Genomic DNA, 20,165 nt, shown 5'->3' with positions numbered 1-20,165 from the left:
CTCTCTGAACTGAGGCAGTCTGCCCTGCTTTGGATGACATTTATTCATTTTATGCATCCTGGGTTCTGCTGGCTGTCCTACCTTAGTTCCTGTAGCAGGGAGACTTGAGTCTAAGCCACTAATGATCACCAGCGAGGTTTCTTCCCCAAACAGGAAGTATCAAGCCAGAACTGCGCTCTCACAGTGTGCTCTGTAACCGATCATCAGTCACCTCTCCCCGCCCAGTCCTATGGCCAGGAGCTGGAATGCAGTCTGAGGGGGCAGCCACCCAGCTGTCCAGCCCCCTGGCATGTCCCTTACCTTCTAAAGGTCAGTCAGAGTCCTGCCTTCAAAACCCAAGTCAGACTGCCCACAGGTTGGAGGGAGACCTGGGCAAGAAGGGTGGCCCGGATCACGGTGGGGATGTCGAAGACTGGTGCTTCCAAGCCTTGCGTCAGCCAGATGTGCCAGCCTATTGTTGGTAAGTCTGGTTAGGGCACAGATCCAAAATGGCATGGGAGGGTGCGAGCTCCTCCCAGCAGCCCACCAGCCCCTGGCCTGCTTACGTGTGCCCCTTCATTTTGGGGGTCCCAAGGACCAGAGCTGCATGGCCTCAATTCAGGCGCCGTTGTTTTGGGACTGGTGGCAAAGGGTGCAATATAATGAAGTTCTTGCCAAAATAAAATGGGAAATATTATCATCTGCACATTGAGTCAGGAGCCTTTTCAAAGTAAAGGGTTTAAGGATTTTTCCACAAATAGCACCTTCAGTTAGTGAGAGCCCTGGCGTTGTGGGTCTGATGTGTTTAAGAAAAAAGATGTGAATGTTTATGATGCATTTCTGTAGAAGGAAGGCCCATTGGGAATTGTAAATTTTATTTATTGGTGACCATTTCTGGGTTGGCTTATCACAGAACTACTGCTGTAAGTAATCAAACTGGATTTTTCTAGAATGATTAGAAATCTAGATGTTTGTTAAAAGCCCTATAAATTATTCATTCACTTCTATTTTGCAAAACAGTGTGATAACAAACTTCTCTTTTTTGTCAGACCAAACTTGCATGTATGTGTATTGTGTGTGGATCCGCTTTTATGTGTGTGTTTGTGTGCGTGTCCAAGCTTTTTGTATTCTCTTCTGTAGGAACTTCTCAGCCTTCCTTTTAAAAAATATAATGATTTTTTTATGATGTCTAAATAATGATTGCAGGCAGTATTACAAGAAATATAACAGTAAAACGTTTGTGAGAGTCCATCAGAAAAGAAACATGCCCATAGAGAAAATAGAAATGCGCCAATTAAGATGTGTGGCTGTAACCCAGCTTTTAAGCCCAGATTTGAAAATGGCATCCTCTATCCCGTCTCTCCTCAGGTCAGTTGTGGGGACTGGGTTGGGGAAGAGGACTCAGTTGGAGCCTCCTTCTTGCCTCCTGGACCCCATAGCTTGAGAGGGAGAAGGGGCCTGGGGCCTGTGCTGCCATAGGCTGGGATCTGTGTTAGAGGGCAGCCCCGGATTTGCAGAAACAGCCTGAGAATGAGAGGCTGGAAAGTATGGGTTTCCACAGCTCAGCAAGTCAGAGGGAAAGCCAAGAGAAAGGGAGCACCATGGGGACCAGGTGACCTGCTGTAACTCATGCCCAGGGAAGTGAGCTGCCTGCCTTCACCACTCTGGAAGCATCTCGAATGCGGGGACTAGATGGGACAAGGGCAAGAGCCAACTTTGGGGTCTTAAAGAAGTCCTAAGTGGGCCTCAGTTTTCTCATCTACAAAATGGCAGTAATGATACCTTTCTACACATCAAAACTGAACGTATAATTCCACGATCAGGATCTCTCTGCGGTGTGAGTCTGGCTTCACCTCACAGTAACTTCTCTCCATGTGATGCCTGATCGTTGCAGATGTGCCCTGTGCCAGACACGTGCTGGGGTATCACTTGGCAGCTGCCTCCCTGTAGGGAAAAGCAAACCTTCACAGCCACGGGGAGGCCCAGAATTTCTACATGGAATGGGGAACTGGGGACTTCCCTGAAAGGAGCTTGGCTTCTATTTGCATAGCAAACTGCCCGATTTTTACTCAAATTGTCTATTTCAGATCCATAAAATGGGAAAGATTTTACGGAAGCTGTAACTCATTTTACTTGATTGGGCAATATGAATTTCTCATAGCAAAAGATTAGCTTTAATATTAACATTATCACATAGAGAGGGGTGTTGGAGATTATGAAGGCTAGGGACCCCCCCTGCCCCCAACTCATCCACCCCTTAGACTTCTAAGGGAAAGTACCTACCATTGTATGCTAGTCCCTTCCTGTTACCTTGTGCTGCAGAGAGCCAAGGGGACCAGAAGAGGGGAGATTAATCCTGTTTCAAAGACAAGGTAGGGCGAGGGCCTCACAGAAGAGGCAGCTTTTCTGCTGGGCCTTGAATTTCATCAATTAGAGTGAAGGGACTTTCCAGGCAAAAAGATTCATGGGTCTATGACCCATGAAAAAGCACAGGGGTAGGACGACCACAGATGAGCCCTTAGACCAGGCAGGCCTCAGTTGGGAAAGACTAAGGAGGCCATCTGCCAGTAGACACAGATGGGCCTCACCTGACTGTAGGTACCCCTGCCTAATGGTAAATGGGCAAACCCCTCCCAATGGCTATTACCCACTGGCTCAGAAGCCCACAGGCCCTAGAACCATCGACTGTCAAATTGGTGGTGAAAGAGAGTCCTGGATGCAGAGTCAGGCCATCTGAATTCTTGGTCATCCAGGAAACTCGGTCATTCTCGTTGGGCTGTTAGGGGCTCCTGGGTCCCCAGGATATGTATGGTCTCCCAAGTACCACTTCTCTTCTCCCTCAGCTTGTAGTGGGCTTAGTGATCCATGCACGGGAAGGGAGGGTCTGTGGGAGTATCCCCATGGAGTTTGTCTCATGGGCCCAGCGAACGAGGCTGCCATGGCCCTGACAGCCTTCTCTTCACCAGAAAGACCCAGCTCTGACCCTCAAGACCTAGAGAAGCAGAGGGAGAGAGCACCAATGCTGGGGTCCTGGGGGTCAGGGTGGGCTTTAGGAGGAGGTAGGCTGAGAGGGGCCTGAGAGTAAGAATCCAGGAAAGTAGTAGAATCTGGAGTGGTTCTTACATGCAAGTGATTCATTAATTCATTCACTCCTCATACAGACCTTTATTGAACATCTGCTGCAGTGGTTTTCAAAGTGAGGTCACGGGACCAGCAGCATCAGATTCTAGGGGTGGAGCGTAACAGCACATTTAACAAGCCCTCCAGATGGCTCCACTGCTGCTCAAGTTTAACTGGCCTAAGTACTGGGATTGCAGAAGTGAGTTCGACTTAGTTCTTGCCCTGGAGGAGTTTGGGGTCCAGGGAGAAGACAGGGAAGGGAGAAATAGTGTCAGTGGGAAAGAGGGTGGCTGCTCTTGGATGTGGAGGCTGAAAGGCAGCTGATATGGGTTTGATCCAGGAACTGGGGACCCTGGCAGTGAAAGATGGCCTTGCCACCCTAATGACATGGGGACTGTAGGTGGAAAGGGACTAGTAGCCCCTTGAAGGCTCGGGGAGCCAACAGCCCAATCACAAACCAGTCTGATGCCCTACCCCTGACCATTAGCCTCTCCCTGCTCTACCCACTACCTGCTCCACTGCCCCTCTCTTCCCACTCCTAAGTCCCAATTGTCTTGGTGGGAATGTGTGCACACCTCCGGGCCATTGTCTCAGAGCACATACCATGTAATTCGCCCACTTAAACTATACAATCCAGTGGTTTTCAGTATGCTCACAAAGTTGTACAGCCATCACCACAATCGATTTTAGGACATGTTCATCACTCCCTATTTTCCCCAAACTCCCCCATTCCCTGAAATCTACTTTTTGTCTCTCTGGATTTGCCTATTCTGGACATTTCATATAAATGGATTCATACAATAAGCAGCCTTTTTCGACTGGCTCTTTTTCACTTAACATAATGTTTTCAAGGTTCATCCATGTTGTAACGTGTATAAGCACTTCATTTCCTTTTTATTGCTGAATATTATTCCATTGTATGGAAATACCGCATTTTGTTTATCTGTTCATGAGCTGATGGACATTGGATTGTTTCTACTTTTAGGTATTATGAATAATGCTACTAGGAATATTGACGTACACATTTTTGTGTAGGCATATGTTTTCCTTTCTTTTGGGTAAACACCTAGGAGTGGAATTGCTGGGTCACGTAGAAACTGTTTGTTTAACCCTTCGAGGCACTGCCAAACTCCTTTCCAGTGGCTGCACCATTTCACGTTTCCACTAGCAATGGATGAGGTTACCAATTTCTCTACATCCTCACCAACACTTGTTATTATCTGTCTTTTTGATTATAACATCCTAGTGGGTATAAACTGGTCTCTCATGGTTTTAATTTGCATTTCCCTGGGGGCTAATAATGTTGAGCATCTCTTCGCACGCTTATTGACAATGCGTATGTCTTTGGAGAAATGTCTATTCAAGTCCTTTGCCCATTTTTATATAGGCTATTTGTCTTTTTTAATATTGAGTTATAAGAGTTCTTTATATATTTAGAAACAAGTCCCTCATCAGGTACACAATCTGCCATGTTTTTCTCCCATTCTGTGGATTGTATTTTCCCTTTCTCACTTTCTCCATGGCGTGTTGTCTGTATATCTTTTCCATAGCAAATTAGCAGGACCTAGGAGGGGAGATTTTTAAGAGGCAGGTAGGCAGACAGATGTGATAGATGTCCTGACAACGAGGGAGGATGTAACCTATAAGCGAGTTCTATCAAAAACAGCAGAAGAGACCCAAGATCATCCCCCTCTTGGGGTGATCCCTGGGTTCTGGGTGAGGATCTGACTGCCTTCTCTTCAACTACATACTGCATTTTGGAAGGATTTCTACCCCCAAAGGATAGAGTAAGTTTTGAAGCTGTACATTCCAAAGATGTGTGCCTTCAGTCAAAATATGTGTGCAGCCCTACAATGTGCGAGGATGGTGCTGGGTGCCACAGGGGACAGCCATGGAACAGAACACGGTGATCTCTGCTCTTCCAAAGCCGGCAGGAGAGTGGGGAAGGCGGATGAGGACAGGAGCCACCAGACAAGGACTTTCAGAGAAGTCCCCAACCACAGAGTAGTGCCCCTGTGTATACAGTCCTCAGCTACCTTGTGCCTACTGAGGGCAGCTGGGCAGGTATTGGCATTCTCATTTTACAGATGAGGAAACTGAGACTAGAGAGAGGACAGGACTGGTGGTGTCTCCAGGTGAGAAATTATCAGGATGGAACCCAGAGTTTCAGCCTCTCAGATTTGCACTCTTTCCTTCCCTATACTTTTCAGGCTTAAAAATAGAGTTCTGTACAAGAATTTGTGTCTTCATGACTTGCCAAGTCCCTGGTACAGGGGTGTGAGTGTTGGTGGGTCTCTGCACACTGCGGTTTCCTGACCCCAGGCCCCTCTTTCTGGAATGCTTTTTCTAGGTTCACTCACATCCCTCAAGGCTCAGCTCAGGCCCATGCCCTGCAGAAAGCTGCTCAGCTCCCCCTGTCTGAATTCAGTGCCTTTTTCTCAGGAGACCTTGTTCAGTTTCATCTTGTGTCTGGCACTCCCTTTGGGCGTAGGTCTCTGGGATGGGGACTCCCCAAGGATTAAGAAAACTTAGAGTTTCTATTTGTATTTAGACTTTAACCTTTACATTTATATTTATTTACATATGATTTCTGTAAATAAGATAGTACACAAATTATAACATTTTAAATATATTTAGTTTATAAATAAATATAGCAGTAATAGGAATGTGTCCCCCCGCCCCCGAATTTAAATTTAATGGACCTGATAAAATTTTTAAATAAAGTTTGAAGATAACTGTGCCATATTCCTCTAAGTCCCTGAGGCCAGCCTAGGCCAGAAATGTTAGCTCAGCGTCTGCCTGAGAGAGGGTGGAAGGCAACCCATTTGGCCTCCAGAACACCGCCCCTCCTCCACCCAGCTGCCGGGTGCCACAGCCAGCCACCCTCTGCCTCCACCCACATCTGACCCTGTGGTGACCCCTTTGTGGCCATGGTCTGCCCCAGCCATTTGAGTCTGAAGGGCTGTCTGCTGCCTATGCAGAAGAGGCTACAGGGCTGTCCACGTCATGACTGCCTACCATTAGTGGCCTGCCTGAGAACAAGAAAGAACTGGCGGGCAGGCCCATGGGCAGGTGTGGCTCCCAGCCACAAACGGCTTATGTATGGCTCTGCTAAGAAGTGGGAGGGGACTGGTGAGCCTGGGCAGAGACCCAGAGGGGCTGGGACTTGTGGCTTGTGCCCACTCCTGCATGCCCTGAATCTCAGGGTGTTTTGCCAGAAGCTTGGGAGAGAGAGATGGGCAGGTCTGTGTGCAGGCTGCAGACCACAGCCCACCCAGCTCAATTTGATTCCCTCCTCCCTCCCTCCTCCAGATCTGTAAATAGAACAACAGGGGAGCCAGGGCCCAGCCAGGGTTATTCTCTCACCTTCAGGCCTCATGGACTTGCAACAGGGGCTCTGCTGGACCTCTGAGGCCTCCAGGACTCCTACCACTTGTCCTGCCCTTGCCGACCTTCACACCAGCTGCAAGCCTTGGGCTGGGCACTGGGAGGGCAGAAGAATTTTGACACTTGACCACTGCCCGTGAAGCACCTCAGAAAAGAGTACACATGCACACATGCACACTCAAATACACACCAGTTAGAAAAGGTGGCTCTGAGCTCTTACACATATTAATTCATTTCATCCTCATAACAAGCATTGGAGAAAGGTACAATTAGTGTTCACATTTTAAAGGTGAAGGGTCTAAGGCTCAAAGGCACCCGGTTAGTAAGTGATGGGCATGGTGATGATTGGCGCAGCCCACAGTGGCTGTCCCTGCATCAGAGCTGCAGGGGAAACTGCCCCTGTGGGTGGAGGCCTCACCAGGAGGCATTATGACCTGGCAGATTCTTGTCCTAAGGACTGAATTTTGGTGGCAAGAGCGCTTTAGAGGTGCTTTATGTTTCATTTCTATCCATCCTGCAGCTGAAAGCAGAGCCCCTTAGGATTTTTAATAGGTTCCTCAGGCTGTCGGGTTGGGTGGGGCTCTGAGAGGCTCAGTGACTCTCCTGGGGAAACTGAGGCACTGACAAGCCCAAGGTCATACAGCCAGCAGGTGGCAGAGTCAGAATTAAAACCCCGGGCAGTCAGGTTCCAGAGCCTGGCTCTTGGCCCAGGCAACTTAAGGTGGGAGCCTAGGGCTGCCCTCCTCATTCACACTTGTGGACCACAGCTCCCAGCCAGCGAACTAGAGAAAGTCAGGATGCCCCTCTGCGTCTGCCAGGGCAGTTCATTACTACTCAGAAAAACATCTGAGAACCAGGTAGAAAATGCCCTCTCCCATTTTGGAGGGATGGGCTGTCCCCTTCATTGCCCACAGTCGAGTCCAGCATGAGCAGAGTGGGGGTCCATGCTGGTACCTGCATGTCTGTGTGATCATGGCCCCTTCATCTGTGGGTCTACACAAAAATAACCCTGAAGGGGCTTAGGTCAGCCCGTCCCTGATATCCTGTGAGAGAGGCAGGGCAATGCTTCGAACCCACTTTAAAGGTGTGAGAGGCTGAGGGAGTCACCCTGACATGGCAGAGGCTCGATGGCAAGATGGCAGCATGTGTCCTCGGATTCTCAGAATGTGTGGTCAGTGCATCCCCTTTCATGCTGACCTCCTCTTAGCCAGTGTGGTCCTAGCTCTGCCACTCACTGGAGTATCTCTGGACAGGTCACTGCCCTCTTTCTTAGAGCTCAGACTTCAGTGGCCAACAAACCTGTATCCTGTTCCTCCTTCCCCTGCTTACCTTCTGTGCCATCTGGAGCAAGTTCCTCAGCCTCTCTGAGCCTCGGTTTCCTCCTCTTTGAGTTGGGGATGATAATGGTACCTACTTCGTGGAGTTCTTGTGAGTCCTGGATGACCATCACTCATAGGAAGGCGTTAGAGCAGTGTCCGGCACATAGTGGGCATCTCATAAATAGGAGCTGCTGCTGCTGTTGCTGCTGCCTTGTAAAGTGTCCATGTCACAGTTTTCAAAGCTGTTTAAGGATGTATTGTCTGTCATCACCCACCAGAGACTGATTTCCATTCACAAAGGTGGAATGCCCAGAGAAGCACAGGGACTTATCCAAAGACACACAGTTAGTCCATGGCAGAGCCATGCCACAGCCTCCTGGTCTCCCTGCTCCCCCTTGCATTAGACCCTGTAATCCCCGCTCCCCTACTTCTGGTGTTGGGTGGGTCCCAGGAGGCTGCTGTGGAAAGTGGGAAGATGCAGATCCCCATACAGGGTGTCAAAAGCCAGGTTCTTATCCTATGCCGAGGACCCCTGTGGACCCACAGGCTGAAGAAGCCCCTTTTTAACCCTATGCTCTTACGTCCATAAAATAAAATAACATAGGGTTAAAAAGAAAACCAATTATATCTGAAACATAGTTTCTAAAATGTTTTTTAAAAAAAGATGTGCTGTAGTAATATGCATGCTTCTTTATTACTACATTAAATAGCAAGATCTAGTGGCAGGTCTAATATCTACTATGTTTTTATTCCTTTCCTCACACCTTTAATGAGGTATGACTGACCAATAAAAATTGCACATGTAAGGTGTACAATGTGATGATTTTATACGCATATACATTATGAAAAGATTACCACAATTAAACTAATGAGCATATCCATAACGTCATATAGTTAACATTTTTGTGTTTTGGAACAGTGGAGAGCTACTCTCAGCAAATTTCAAGTATGCACTATATATTAGATCTCTAGAACTTATTCATCTGATAAGTGGAAGTTTGTACCCTTTGACCAACATCTCCCCATTTCCCCCACCCCTTAGTCCCTGGTGACCATTCTATCGTGCTCCTGTGAGTTTCACTATTTTAGATTCCACATTTAAGGGAGATCATGTAGTATTTGTCTTTCTGTGTTTGGCTTATTTCATGGAGCATAATGTCCCCCAGGATTTCCTTTTTTTTTTTTCTTTAAAATATTTTTATCTCAGTTAATTTAAAATAATGGGAATATAGTATAAAACAGTGATAGCAATAGATGATAGCAATAAATAAATATACATTGCATAATAATTATTTCCAAATTGTTTACATCAATTGTTTAGATATCAGTTTTGTAACTAAATATCCTAAAGCATCATACAGTATGGTACAACTTGGGTTGATACTTTAACAGATGACCTGTGGTAGCTCTTATGCACAGATCCCATGCTCAGACGTGCTGGTGTGCAGTTTGGGTGTTTTTTTGTTTAGTTTTAGATGTTCAGCTTATTGTTGTTTCAAGGGGAGAGAGAGATCTGGGGACGTCTCTCACTCTGCATGTTTCTCCAAACTCCTTCTTTTTTAAGATTGAATAATATTCTGCTGTATAGATGTACCACATTTTCTTTTATCTATTCATTCATCAATAGATACTCGGGTTGTTCCCATTTCTTGGCCACTGCTAATAATGCTACAATGAACATAAGGTGAAGAATGCTCTTGAAGATAAGTGATTTTGGATAAATACCAGAAGAGGAATTGCTGAATCATATGATAGTTCTATTTTAATTTCTCGAGGAGCCTCCATACTGTTTTCCATAGTGGATGCACCAATTTACATTCCCATCAACGGTGAACTGGGTTTCCCTTTTTCCACATCTTTGCCAACACTTAGTTTGACTCTTTGATAATAGTCATTCTAACTAGTGTGAGATGTTATCTCATTGTGGTTTTGATTTATATTTATCTAATGATTAGTCATGTTGAGCATCTTTTCATGTGATAATAGTCATTCTAACTAGTGTGAGATGTTATCTCATTGTGGTTTTGATTTATATTTATCTAATGATTAGTCATGTTGAGCATCTTTTCATGTACTTGTTAGCCATTTGTATATCTTCTTTGCAAAAATATCTATTCAGGGCCTTTGCCCATTTTCAAATTGTATTATTTGTCTTTTTTTACTATTGAGTTGTATGAGCTCCTATTTTTTGTATATTATCAGGTACATCACATATACCCTTATCAGACATGTGGTTTACAAATATTTTCTCTCATGCTTTAGATTTCCTTTTCATTTTGTTGATTGTTTCCTTTGCTATGCAAAACCTTCTTAGGTTGATGCAATCCTACTTTTTATTTTTTTGTCATTGCTTGTGTTTTTGGTGTCAAGTCCAAAAAATTATTGTCAAGACCGATGTCAAGGAGCTTTTCCTTACATTTTTATGTTTTCTTCTAGGATTTATACAATTCAGGTCTTACATTTAAGTCTTTAATTCATTTTTGAGTTGATTTTTCTATATGGTATAAGAAAAAGGTCCAATTTCTTTCTCTTTTCTTTTTTTGTACGTGAGAATATTGTTTTCCCTACACCATTTATTGAAGAGACCGTCCTTTTCCCCTTTGTATATTCTTGGCACCTTGGTCAAAGATTAATTGACCTTATATGTGGGTTGTTATTTCTGGGCTCTCTGTTTTGTTCTATTAGTCTATGTGTCTGTTTGTACATCAGTAGCATTCTATTCTAATTACCGTAGCTTTGCAGTTTAAAATCAGGAAGTGCGATGACTCTGGCTTTGTTCTTGCTCAAGATTGCTTTAGCTATTTGGGGTCTTTTGTGGTTCCATACAAATTTTAGGATTATTTTATCTATGATCCTAAATGAAAAATGCCATTGGAATTTTAATAGTGATTGCTTTGAGCTCACTCTGGCTGTTGGTGGAGAACAGACAATAGGGGATAAAAGGCAGATGCTGGGAGACTTGTAAGGGAGCTGTGCAGGAACCTGGCCGAGAGGTGAAGGAGGTTTAGAGTGGGGTGGGAGCAGCAGAGGAGTGAGATGGTATTAAAGCCAGAGTACACAGAGTTGCTGATGGTCTTGGGGGGAGGTCAAGGCTGACTCTGAGTTTTTGTCTGAGCACCTAAAGAATGGAGTTGCCATCAGCTAAGATGGGGAAGGCTGCAGGAGCAAGATTTTGGGGGATGAGGGAGTAATTATTCATTTAGGAAACCCATATGGTGCTCTTTTGCCAACAGGATTCCTGAGAAATGGGGGGCCTTTAGGCTCTTTAGCCATAATAATTTCAAGGGAAAATAATTTACATTGAATCAAATTAATTCCAAATTGGACCCATTGCTATTCCTGTCACTGGTAACGTCTCCATGTGTTTCCTGTCCTCTCCAAGAGGTTAAAAATGCCACCACATAAAGTTTAAAGGAAAAAGAAACACTTAACTAAAAATATTAGTAAAGAAAGAAATTCATATTATCAAAATACTAAAATTAATGGGAGTTACATATTATACATTTATGCTTATTTATTTTTAATGTTATATACAACGTGGTGTGTGTATGTATCTTTTAGGATCATTTCGTCTGAAGTATACAGTTCAAGTCCAATGTTTCCATATTAATTTTCTGTCTAGATGATCTATTCATTGTTGAAAGCGAGGTATTGACGTCCCCTACTGTTGTTGCATTACTGTCCATTTCTCCCTTTAGATCTGCTACTATTTGTGTTATGTATTTAAGTGCTCCTATCTACCATGATTTTAAATTAGTGATGAGTTTGAACAGTACTTGGAGAACTCTTTCATTATTAAATTTGTGATATGACATTGGTAGATATGGGTGACAAACTCACAGGTATTGCTAATACTAATGTGATTTGTTGCTTACATCCATGCATAAAGGAAATAGCACATTTCAGTTAGAATTTAGTGGCAATTAAAATATAATTTTTCCCAACCCAATAAGTTTACTGTAAATTGCTGACCTGAGTCCAGGGTTCCCTCCCTGTCCATTGATATCTCAGGCTCAGTAAAGGAGATCCCAGGGCACTCATTCAACCTCAGGATCCCATTCAATGTCATGACCTACCCCAACCTTACCCTCAGAGAGTGGGATTTCAGTATTTACTCTTTCATTCAGCAAATATTAAACATCAGCTCTTTGCCAGGCTCTGTGATAAATGGTGAGATCCAAAGTCAAATAAAGTGAGATCCCCTTCCTTCAAGCTGCTCAACATCTACTTAAGGAAGAGCATCAGCGGTACTGTTGCAAAATGCAAAATGTAAACAAGCAGAGGAAAAAGCCCACCCTTCCTGGTAATCAAAGATAACACCCAGTGATGATGAGGTTGGGGTTAAATAGTCACTACTGGATAGTAACACTGCCTACCACATAATCCTTTTGAAAATAAGTATGGCATTGCATAGCATTGATTATAGAAATTCCATACCCTTCTTTCTGAGCACTCTTATTCTTGCGAATTTGTCCTGAAGAAGTAATCTAGCAGGAAAGACAAAGGGTGGATGGCAGAGGTCCTTCCCCTTGTTCTTCCTGAATATGTGCCCTCCTTGGGAAAGGGCCGGGTCTCATTCAGCTTGTCCCCCTATGACGGCGTTAGTTAGCAGTCTTGAAGGCCTGTTGGGTGAATGTTTGACCACCATGAAGTTACAACAAACAAGAGACAGAGGTAGTAGGAAGGGAAGTCCAGGGACCCTCCCCTGACCAGGTTCCTGTTTTCTCTTCCAGCCACCAAATTGTCAGGAAAGATGGATAAACCGCTCATCAGCCGCCGCCTGGTGGACAGTGACAGCAGCCTTGCAGAGTTCCCCAGTGAGGCTCCCAAAGTGGGCATCCTGGGCAGCGGAGACTTTGCCCGCTCTCTGGCCACACGCCTAGTGGGCTCCGGCCTCAGCGTGGTGGTTGGAAGCCGCCACCCCAAACGCATAGTCGGGCTATTCCCCTCTGCAGCAAAAGTGACTTTCCAGGCGGAGGCAGTAGGCTCCCCTGAGGTCATTTTTGTGGCTGTATTCCGGGAGCATTACTCCTCGCTGTGTGGTCTTAGCGACCAGCTAGCTGGCAAGATCCTGGTGGATGTGAGCAACCCCACAGAGCAGGAGCACCTTCAGCACCGTGAGTCCAATGCCGAGTACCTGGCTTCCCTCTTCCCCACCTGCACAGTGGTCAAGGCCTTCAATGTCATCTCTGCCTGGACCTTGCAGGCTGGCCCGAGGGATGGGAACAGGCAGGTAGGTGCTGGGGAATAATAACCATCATAACAATAACTATAAATGGCTGAGTTTCCTTGAGGACCCTCGGGGTGATGGGCTCTTCGTGTTCATTGTCTCAGCTCGTCTCATATCACTGCCAAGTTGCATTATACAGAGGAGGAAACTGAGGCTCAGAGATGTTGATGAACTTACTTACGCTCAGTCCCACAGCTGGTGAGCTGGGATTTGAACCCAGTTCCCATAAATCTGAAATCTGTATTTTTTCTTCTATGGTAACTTAATTACCTAGAGGGCAAGGAGGAAATGGTCGATGGCTTTCATTTTCATATTTAGAGTCGGAAGGGGAGAGACTTTGCTTTTAGAATTGGACTCAGAAGGAGAAAAGTAACATTTATCTGCCAAGTCCAGAGGAAGCATGTATGTCCCAAAATTTATGTCATTTATTCGAAAGTCTTCTAAGAACTGAATGGATTTCTCAGAATAGTCAAGAGCAGATTTTTTGGGAAGTGAAAAATGGCTGCAAAAAAACGGCCAGAGCTTCATACAGTTCTTGGCAAGAGAAGCTCTCTCAAGACAAGGTGGTTTTTAATGCTAAGAGGCCAAGCATTTTCCTGGAGCAAGAAGCCAGGTTCCACAAGTGTGTAAGAACTTCTGCCAATGAGTCCAGCTCAGATTCTCCTTCTGCACAGCTCCATGCCAGGCTGGGAGAGAGTACATGGGTGCCTAGCCACTGCTGTCTGTAGGGACTCCCATATTTGGACAGGCCAGGGACAGTGAGTGAGAGTAGGTGGCAGGGCCTAGAAGGAACAGAGCTAGTGGCTGGCTGGGAAAGACGTTGGGGTTGACCTTGGCCTTAGCCCACCTCATGCTGTTAAGCACAGGGAGCAGCAGGGCATTCTAGGCCAAAGGGACAACACTCAAAGACACAGACCTCAGTTTCCTCACCTGAAAAATGAGGACAGTAGTGCCTACCTGAAGGTTTGTGGCAAGGCTGAGGGACTGCAAAATGAAGAACCCAGTACACAGTAGGTGCTGAGTCAATGTTGGTAGACCAAACTGACCATAGCAGGGTCAGTAAGGCCCATGGAGTGTTTGGGGACTTGAGGACGCCAGTGCGCCTGCATGAGAGCTCATAGTGGGGACTGGTGGGCTATGAGGCAAGGCTGGCTTGTGGAAGACCTTGTGTGTTGGTTGAGGGCCATAGCAGGCCATAAGGGACCAAAGGACATGATCTAAGGGAACACTGCTGGACTAAGGGATAGAGCTGCACCTTCTGGGCCATATGTAAAGCCCTATTGCTGAGAGATCCCCAGGGCAGACCACTATCCTCAAACCACCTATTCCAAGGGTCCATGGGGCTACCTAGGTGGGCGTTTTGCTTGTGAAGGCTGGTGGTAATGAACTAGGCAAAATACTCCCTGCTAGGTGAGCACCAGGCACTCTCCCTGAGTAGTGGGCATTGCTTGGCTAGCTGGGAGGCCACACGGAGCCAAGGAAGGATTTCTGGCATGGGAGTCAGAGCCACCTCTGCTACCAGCTGTATTATTAACTGGCAACTCTCTGGGCCTTGGTTTTCTCAGCTGCTCAGTGAGTTTGGCCCTGATGCTCTCTGAGGCCCTGCTCAGTCATGTGGCCTGTGAACCTGTCCGATTCCCCTTCTTCTTCCCACAGGTGCCCATCTGCAGTGACCAGCCAGAAGCCAAGCGCACTGTCTCAGAGCTGGCACATGCCATGGGCTTCACGCCTGTGGACGTGGGGTCCCTGGCCTCGGCCCGGGAGATAGAAGCTATTCCTCTGCGCCTGCTCCCGGGCTGGAAGGTGCCCACCATTCTGGCCCTGGGGCTTTTCATCTTCTTCTACACCTACAACTTCATCCGGGATGTGCTGCAGCCCTATGTACAAGAGAACAAGAATGAGTTCTACAAGCTCCCCTTGTCTGTGGTCAACACGACGCTGCCGTGCGTGGCCTACGTGCTGCTGTCACTAGTCTACCTGCCAGGTGTGCTGGCGGCCACCCTGCAGCTGTGGCGCGGCACCAAGTACCACCGCTTCCCCGACTGGCTGGACCACTGGCTGCAGCACCGCAAGCAGATAGGCCTGCTCAGCTTCTTCTGCGCCGCCCTGCACGCTGTTTACAGCGTCTGCCTGCCGGTGCGCATCTCCTACCGCTACAACCTGGTCAACCTCGCCATCAAGCAGGTACAGCCCACCCGGGTTCCAGGACGAGCCACGCCCATGGGTGCAACCCGCTAGTCACTGTGTCGTATGTGTCACTAGTTGTGAATTCTGCCCCGAATGAGCAGTGCCCACGTCCTGCTGTCCAAGATTTGGAGTGTCAGTGAACAAAATATGACAGTCCCTATGCTCGTGGGCACAGCTCTGGCAGGGGAGCCTTAACCAAATAGAGCAGTTAGTTATAGAGGGTTTTTAGAAGATCATGAGTACTAAGGAGAGAAATCAAGCAGGGGAAAGGGGTAGGGTACAATTTTAAAGGGTGGTCGGGGGCGGGGCGGGGCTTGCCGAGGGGTGATCTGTGAGCAAAGGCAGGAAGGAGTCTAGAGTGAGCCCGTGGCTAGTGGAAGAGAAGCAAGAGCAGAAGCCCTTGGGTGGAGCCAAGGGCACTTGTGCCTGGCACAAGTGAAGAACAGCCAGGAGGCCTTTGTGGCTGGAACGGGTGGTGGTAGGTGAGGCCTGACAGGGTGAAGCCAGACCAGGGAAGCCTTGAAGGCTGAAGACAGGCTTTGGCCTTAAACATGGTAAAATAGGGAGGCAGTGACGGCTCTTGAGTAGAGGAGTGATGGTCCATCTGATATTTTAACTGGCTCACTCTGACTATTGGTGGAGAACAGACAATAGGGGGTAAAAGGCAGATGCTGGGAGACCTGTAAGGGAGCTGTGCAGGAACCTGGCCGAGAGGCGAAGAAGGTTTAGAGTGGGGTGGGAGCAGCAGAGGAGTGAGATGGTATTAAAGCCAGAGTACACACAGTTGCTGACAGACGTGGGGGTGGTCAAGGGTGACTCTGAGTTTTTGTCTGAGCACCTAGAGAATGGAGTTGCCATCAGCTGAGATGGGGAAGGCTGCAAGAACAAGATTTGGGGGAACAAGGGAGTAATTATTCATTTAGGAAACCCAGCAGTTTTCCTGGGAATCCAGGTAGCAGCCCAGGCAGCATCAGCGGGTACCTGTACCCACAGAAACAGGCCTCATGATGCTTCCTCCTGGCTTACAGGACCTGATTCTGAGTCCCAAGCTTAGGTCTGCGAGCAACACTGCCTTTCTTTAGTTTCCCCAACCTGCTTTACTCCATCTCCAGTCCCCACCTTCGAGCCTGGTATGTGGGTTCTGCCTACTCCAGGATACTAGTCACCCCAAAAGTTTGTCCCAGGTGCCAGCGAGACACTTCTCATCTACTCCTCTTTCCAGCCCAGATAGACCCTGCAGTTTCTGTTCCTGCTTGGGAGATATAGGGATCCTGATGGGGCTGGGTCCCTCCCAGGTACACTCACCATGCAGACATCCCTTCTGAGGTCAGACTACCTCCCAGAGCAGGACCAGGAGGCAAGGTTGGGCTGCTGCCTGGGAACCACAGACCTCTATCCCTACTCTCTCTCAAGTCCCCTTCTTCCTTGCTGGCAGCTTCTCAAATGCCCTCATCCTTCCCCACCCATGGACACCTGGCATCATGTATCTGTGGGCTTTAGCTTTCATTTCAAAAAAGGGAGAACCCCAGACTCAGGCAGAGAAGCAAGATGTCTGCTGGAAATTAGAGGAATTGAAAAAGTTAATAGTTACGAACCTTAAAAAAAAAAGCTTGCTATATTCCAGCTACCGTTCTAAGGGCTTTATAATCAGTGTGAATTCTTTTGACACTTATCTCATCCCTATAAGCCAGGTACTTCCCTTATTTTACAGGTGAGAAAACTGAGCCATAGAGGTTAAGTAACTTGTCCAAAGTCACACAGCCAGTAAGTGACAGGGCCGGGATTCAAATTCAGCCATTCTCCAGATCCACGCTCGTATCCATATTGCTTTCTAAAGAGGAAGCGAGTCCAGGTAAACAGTTGAGTAAATGATCCCAGGACTCAGATCACTCATTCATTCACTGAATATCTATTCTACCAGACTCTGGGGTCACAGAAGAGAATAAGACAGAGACAATTGTAGGGAGGTGTAGGGAGGTATGGAGGGCTGAAGGCCAAAACCCTGGGCTCTTATCCTCCAGCACCACTGATTGGAACAAAGACTTTGACCTTGACCTTGACCTCTTTTGTCCTCAAGGCCCTGATGTGTAGATCGAGATCTTTCCCAGTGTGAATTTTTTTGATATCCTTTGATATTTATTTCTAAAAAAAGCCAGCCTGCAAGGCAGGAGGCTCTGTGTGGTTCCTCAGGGACAGGCACAGTGTTTGTTGCCCAGGAGGTGGCAGATCTGGGTGGTTTGTATTTTAGGCAGTGGGGTGGGGAAGAAAGAAACACCCCTCCCCCTAGAGTCCAAGGCAAACCCCTGCTGCCCACCACCACCCTCTGCCAGCCTTTGGCTAAATTCTATGCCCTGACAAGGCTCTCTTTGATAGTATGTTAACCCAGTTTTGCAATGATGCGAATACCAGGGCACAGAGGGGCGCATGCCAGGTAGTTTCCTGGAGTTCCAAAGTCCTTAAGGGCTGCAGGCTCCCCCTTCCCCCTCCACCTTCCTCCCTCTAGTAGAGGTTGCCAAGCAACCATCACTCCCACAGGACAGGATCACTCTCAGAGACAATGAAGACCTGTCACACAAAAGGGCTTAACCTTGTTCTGCAGAATTCTGGAGGGCAGAGCTAGGGTGGACGTGGGTATGTCAGGGAGCGGGGATGGTTAGAGGAAGATGTAGTTAACACAGAGCAGAGCAACCCAGAAGTGGTGAGTTGCCTAAACCTGGAGGTGTTCAAGCAGATATTGGATAGTCTGTGGGTCATCCACGTTCTCAGGCTCTGAGAATGTACATCAGAGGCTGCTATGCATTCACCTGCTAATAGCAGGGCCTCCAGGGAGTCTGATGTGTGACTTTCCCAGCTGGCCCTTGGACTGCCCTCTCAGGGCCTCCTAGTGGGCGAGTACTCACCACCCTTTGGGGAAAACGACCATGTTAGCAAAGGCACAAGAGACTTTCTGCGAGGTTTCCTTCAAGACCCTGCGTCTGCAGACTTGGAGGCAGAGCTATATACCAGCTGTAGAGAAAACTTCTCTGACCATATTTACCTATGGCATTATCAGAGACAATAACAAATATTTATTTGTATAGCACCTTCTGATTTGCTAAATGTCTTGTTCTTATAAGAAATGCATTTCAAGATCAAGATCAAAGAAAATGTTTAACCCACACACTATTTTCTTCTCCCTCTTGTCCAAAATCTAGTCTGGGCTCTCAGAGAATTGTCTAAAAGTCACGTTTGACCATGTCGCTGCGTGACGCCCCACTGCCCCGGGGCAGGAACAGACCATTGGCAGTGCAGCAGCACTCTCTTCCCAGCCTCGTCTCCCCACTGCTCCTGCGACACATCACACTCTGGTCCCATATTATCCTCTGAATGGGCGAAGCTCATTCCTCCTTCCCTAGGCTCCCCACGCTGGGAAACCTTGACAGTCTAACAAACTCCTATTTCTCCCTCAAAACCCTACTTCTGTTAAGCCCTCTCAGCCTATCTCCTTCATTCCCCATGCTCATCTCTGTAAAATGTATTTTGTCCACACTTCTGTGATTTTTCTTTTGCATCACTTTGTAATCACTCATTTGCATGTCTGCTGCCTGACTCAAGGGTTCTGTGACTGGGGCCTCTACCCCTTGAGGCCCATGATTCCTATACAGATTCCCAGCACGTGTTCCCTGAGTTGCTCGTTGTTAACTTGGCCACCACGGAGCCAATACCAGGCATCGTGTAAAAGGAGTACGTGTAGAAATTGGGGCAAGGACTAGTCTAACTGTCCAGTTGCCATTAGGAACAACAACTCCAGCAACTTACATTAGTCACCTACTAAGTGCCAGTCACATGCTACTCATTCCACAAACATCCTCTTCTTGGTCTTTGCAATAACACAGCAAGAGACAGTGGTGCTGTTAGCCAGGGAAGGGTCCCATGACTGTCCCCAGGGCAGCGTTGGCATTGAAATCCAGGCTTTGGAACTGCAAGGCTGTTCTGCCCTCCCTCACCACAGGCTGCCTCGTCCATATCCTGCCCTCCCTTTCTCTGGGTCTGGCTGGTAGTAGGCACCACCCTCTTCCCACCCACCACTCACCCTTGGGACATGGAGCAGGACTAATGCTGCAGCTCCCCTGTCCTCCTGGCCCTGGGTCCTTCAGCTTCTAACCTGTAACCTACAGGGACAGGAAACCCCACATGAATGTCACCGTTTCTTCCCTGTTGACAAACACTCCTTGTCGTTCTCAAAGCGGCCGCCTTGGCTAGCTTTAAATATGGGAGAATTGCTAGGAGAATGGAGAGTTATGTACGTTCCAGGCAGCCATGCGTGACACTGGTCACTGGGGAGCCCTGCGTAGAGCGCTGGGGTTCAGGTTAGGTAAGAACCTCACAGGCTATTGAAGGTGGCTGGATCCAGACCCTCCTGTGCAGGCTCCTCACCACCCATTCCACCCTTGCCTCCTCTGTCCACCCTTTCCCAGCATCCCTGCAGAGTGGAAATGTTAGAGGAAAAAAACAAGACATTCTGTAAGCAAATGTGGTATGTGCGTAATCCAAACTCTGACTTGTGACATTAACTGCCTGATCTTACCGAAATGCAGAAAGCAGTGACTAATGAAGTATACTTGAAGAACAAATGACTTGCAGGGAGGAGGTGACTTAGTGAGCAGCAGCTGTTGATGCTGTGAAGGTATAAGACTTGTTTGGGCTCAGTTACACAGGAGCCCTCTCCGCCCTTTGCAGGGTGATATCAGCCACACCCTTGTAGCTAATACTGACATTCGTTTGTACACTAGCAGAGTCTTAGGATGGTAGACATGACCTCACCCAGCTCTCTCAGGCAGAGAAACGGAAGCCCAGAGTCACACACGACTCATGGTCAGGTTGAGACTCTGCGTCCCCAGACTCCTGGTTCTTTTGAGGCTTGAAAACACCAAAGTGAGCCAGCCTTCCCTAAAATAGAACAG

At 47.3% G+C, this 20,165-nt stretch overlaps 1 protein-coding gene across 3 annotated transcripts in view; it reads left to right on the top strand.

Annotated features, from left to right (window-relative positions):
- Positions 1–20,165, top strand: part of STEAP3 (STEAP3 metalloreductase) — a 47,025-nt gene that overhangs the window by 15,166 nt on the left and 11,694 nt on the right. For 2 of the 3 annotated variants that reach the window (XM_039872685.1, XM_039872686.1), the window contains exons 2-3: positions 12,539–13,038; positions 14,692–15,219. In XM_039872685.1, coding sequence (XP_039728619.1) covers positions 12,539–13,038; positions 14,692–15,219 — 1,028 coding nt within the window. Of the gene's footprint in view, positions 1–355; positions 461–12,538; positions 13,039–14,691; positions 15,220–20,165 lie in introns of all 3 variants that reach the window. The other variant, XM_039872687.1, reaches the window with a different exon arrangement.

This window comes from Pteropus medius, unplaced genomic scaffold, assembly GCF_902729225.1.
Source record: "Pteropus medius unplaced genomic scaffold, Ma_sr-lr_union100, whole genome shotgun sequence".
NCBI lineage: Eukaryota > Metazoa > Chordata > Mammalia > Chiroptera > Pteropodidae > Pteropus > Pteropus medius.
The sequence above is the reverse complement of the archived record's forward strand: the minus strand, read 5'-3'. Positions and strand labels throughout refer to the sequence as shown.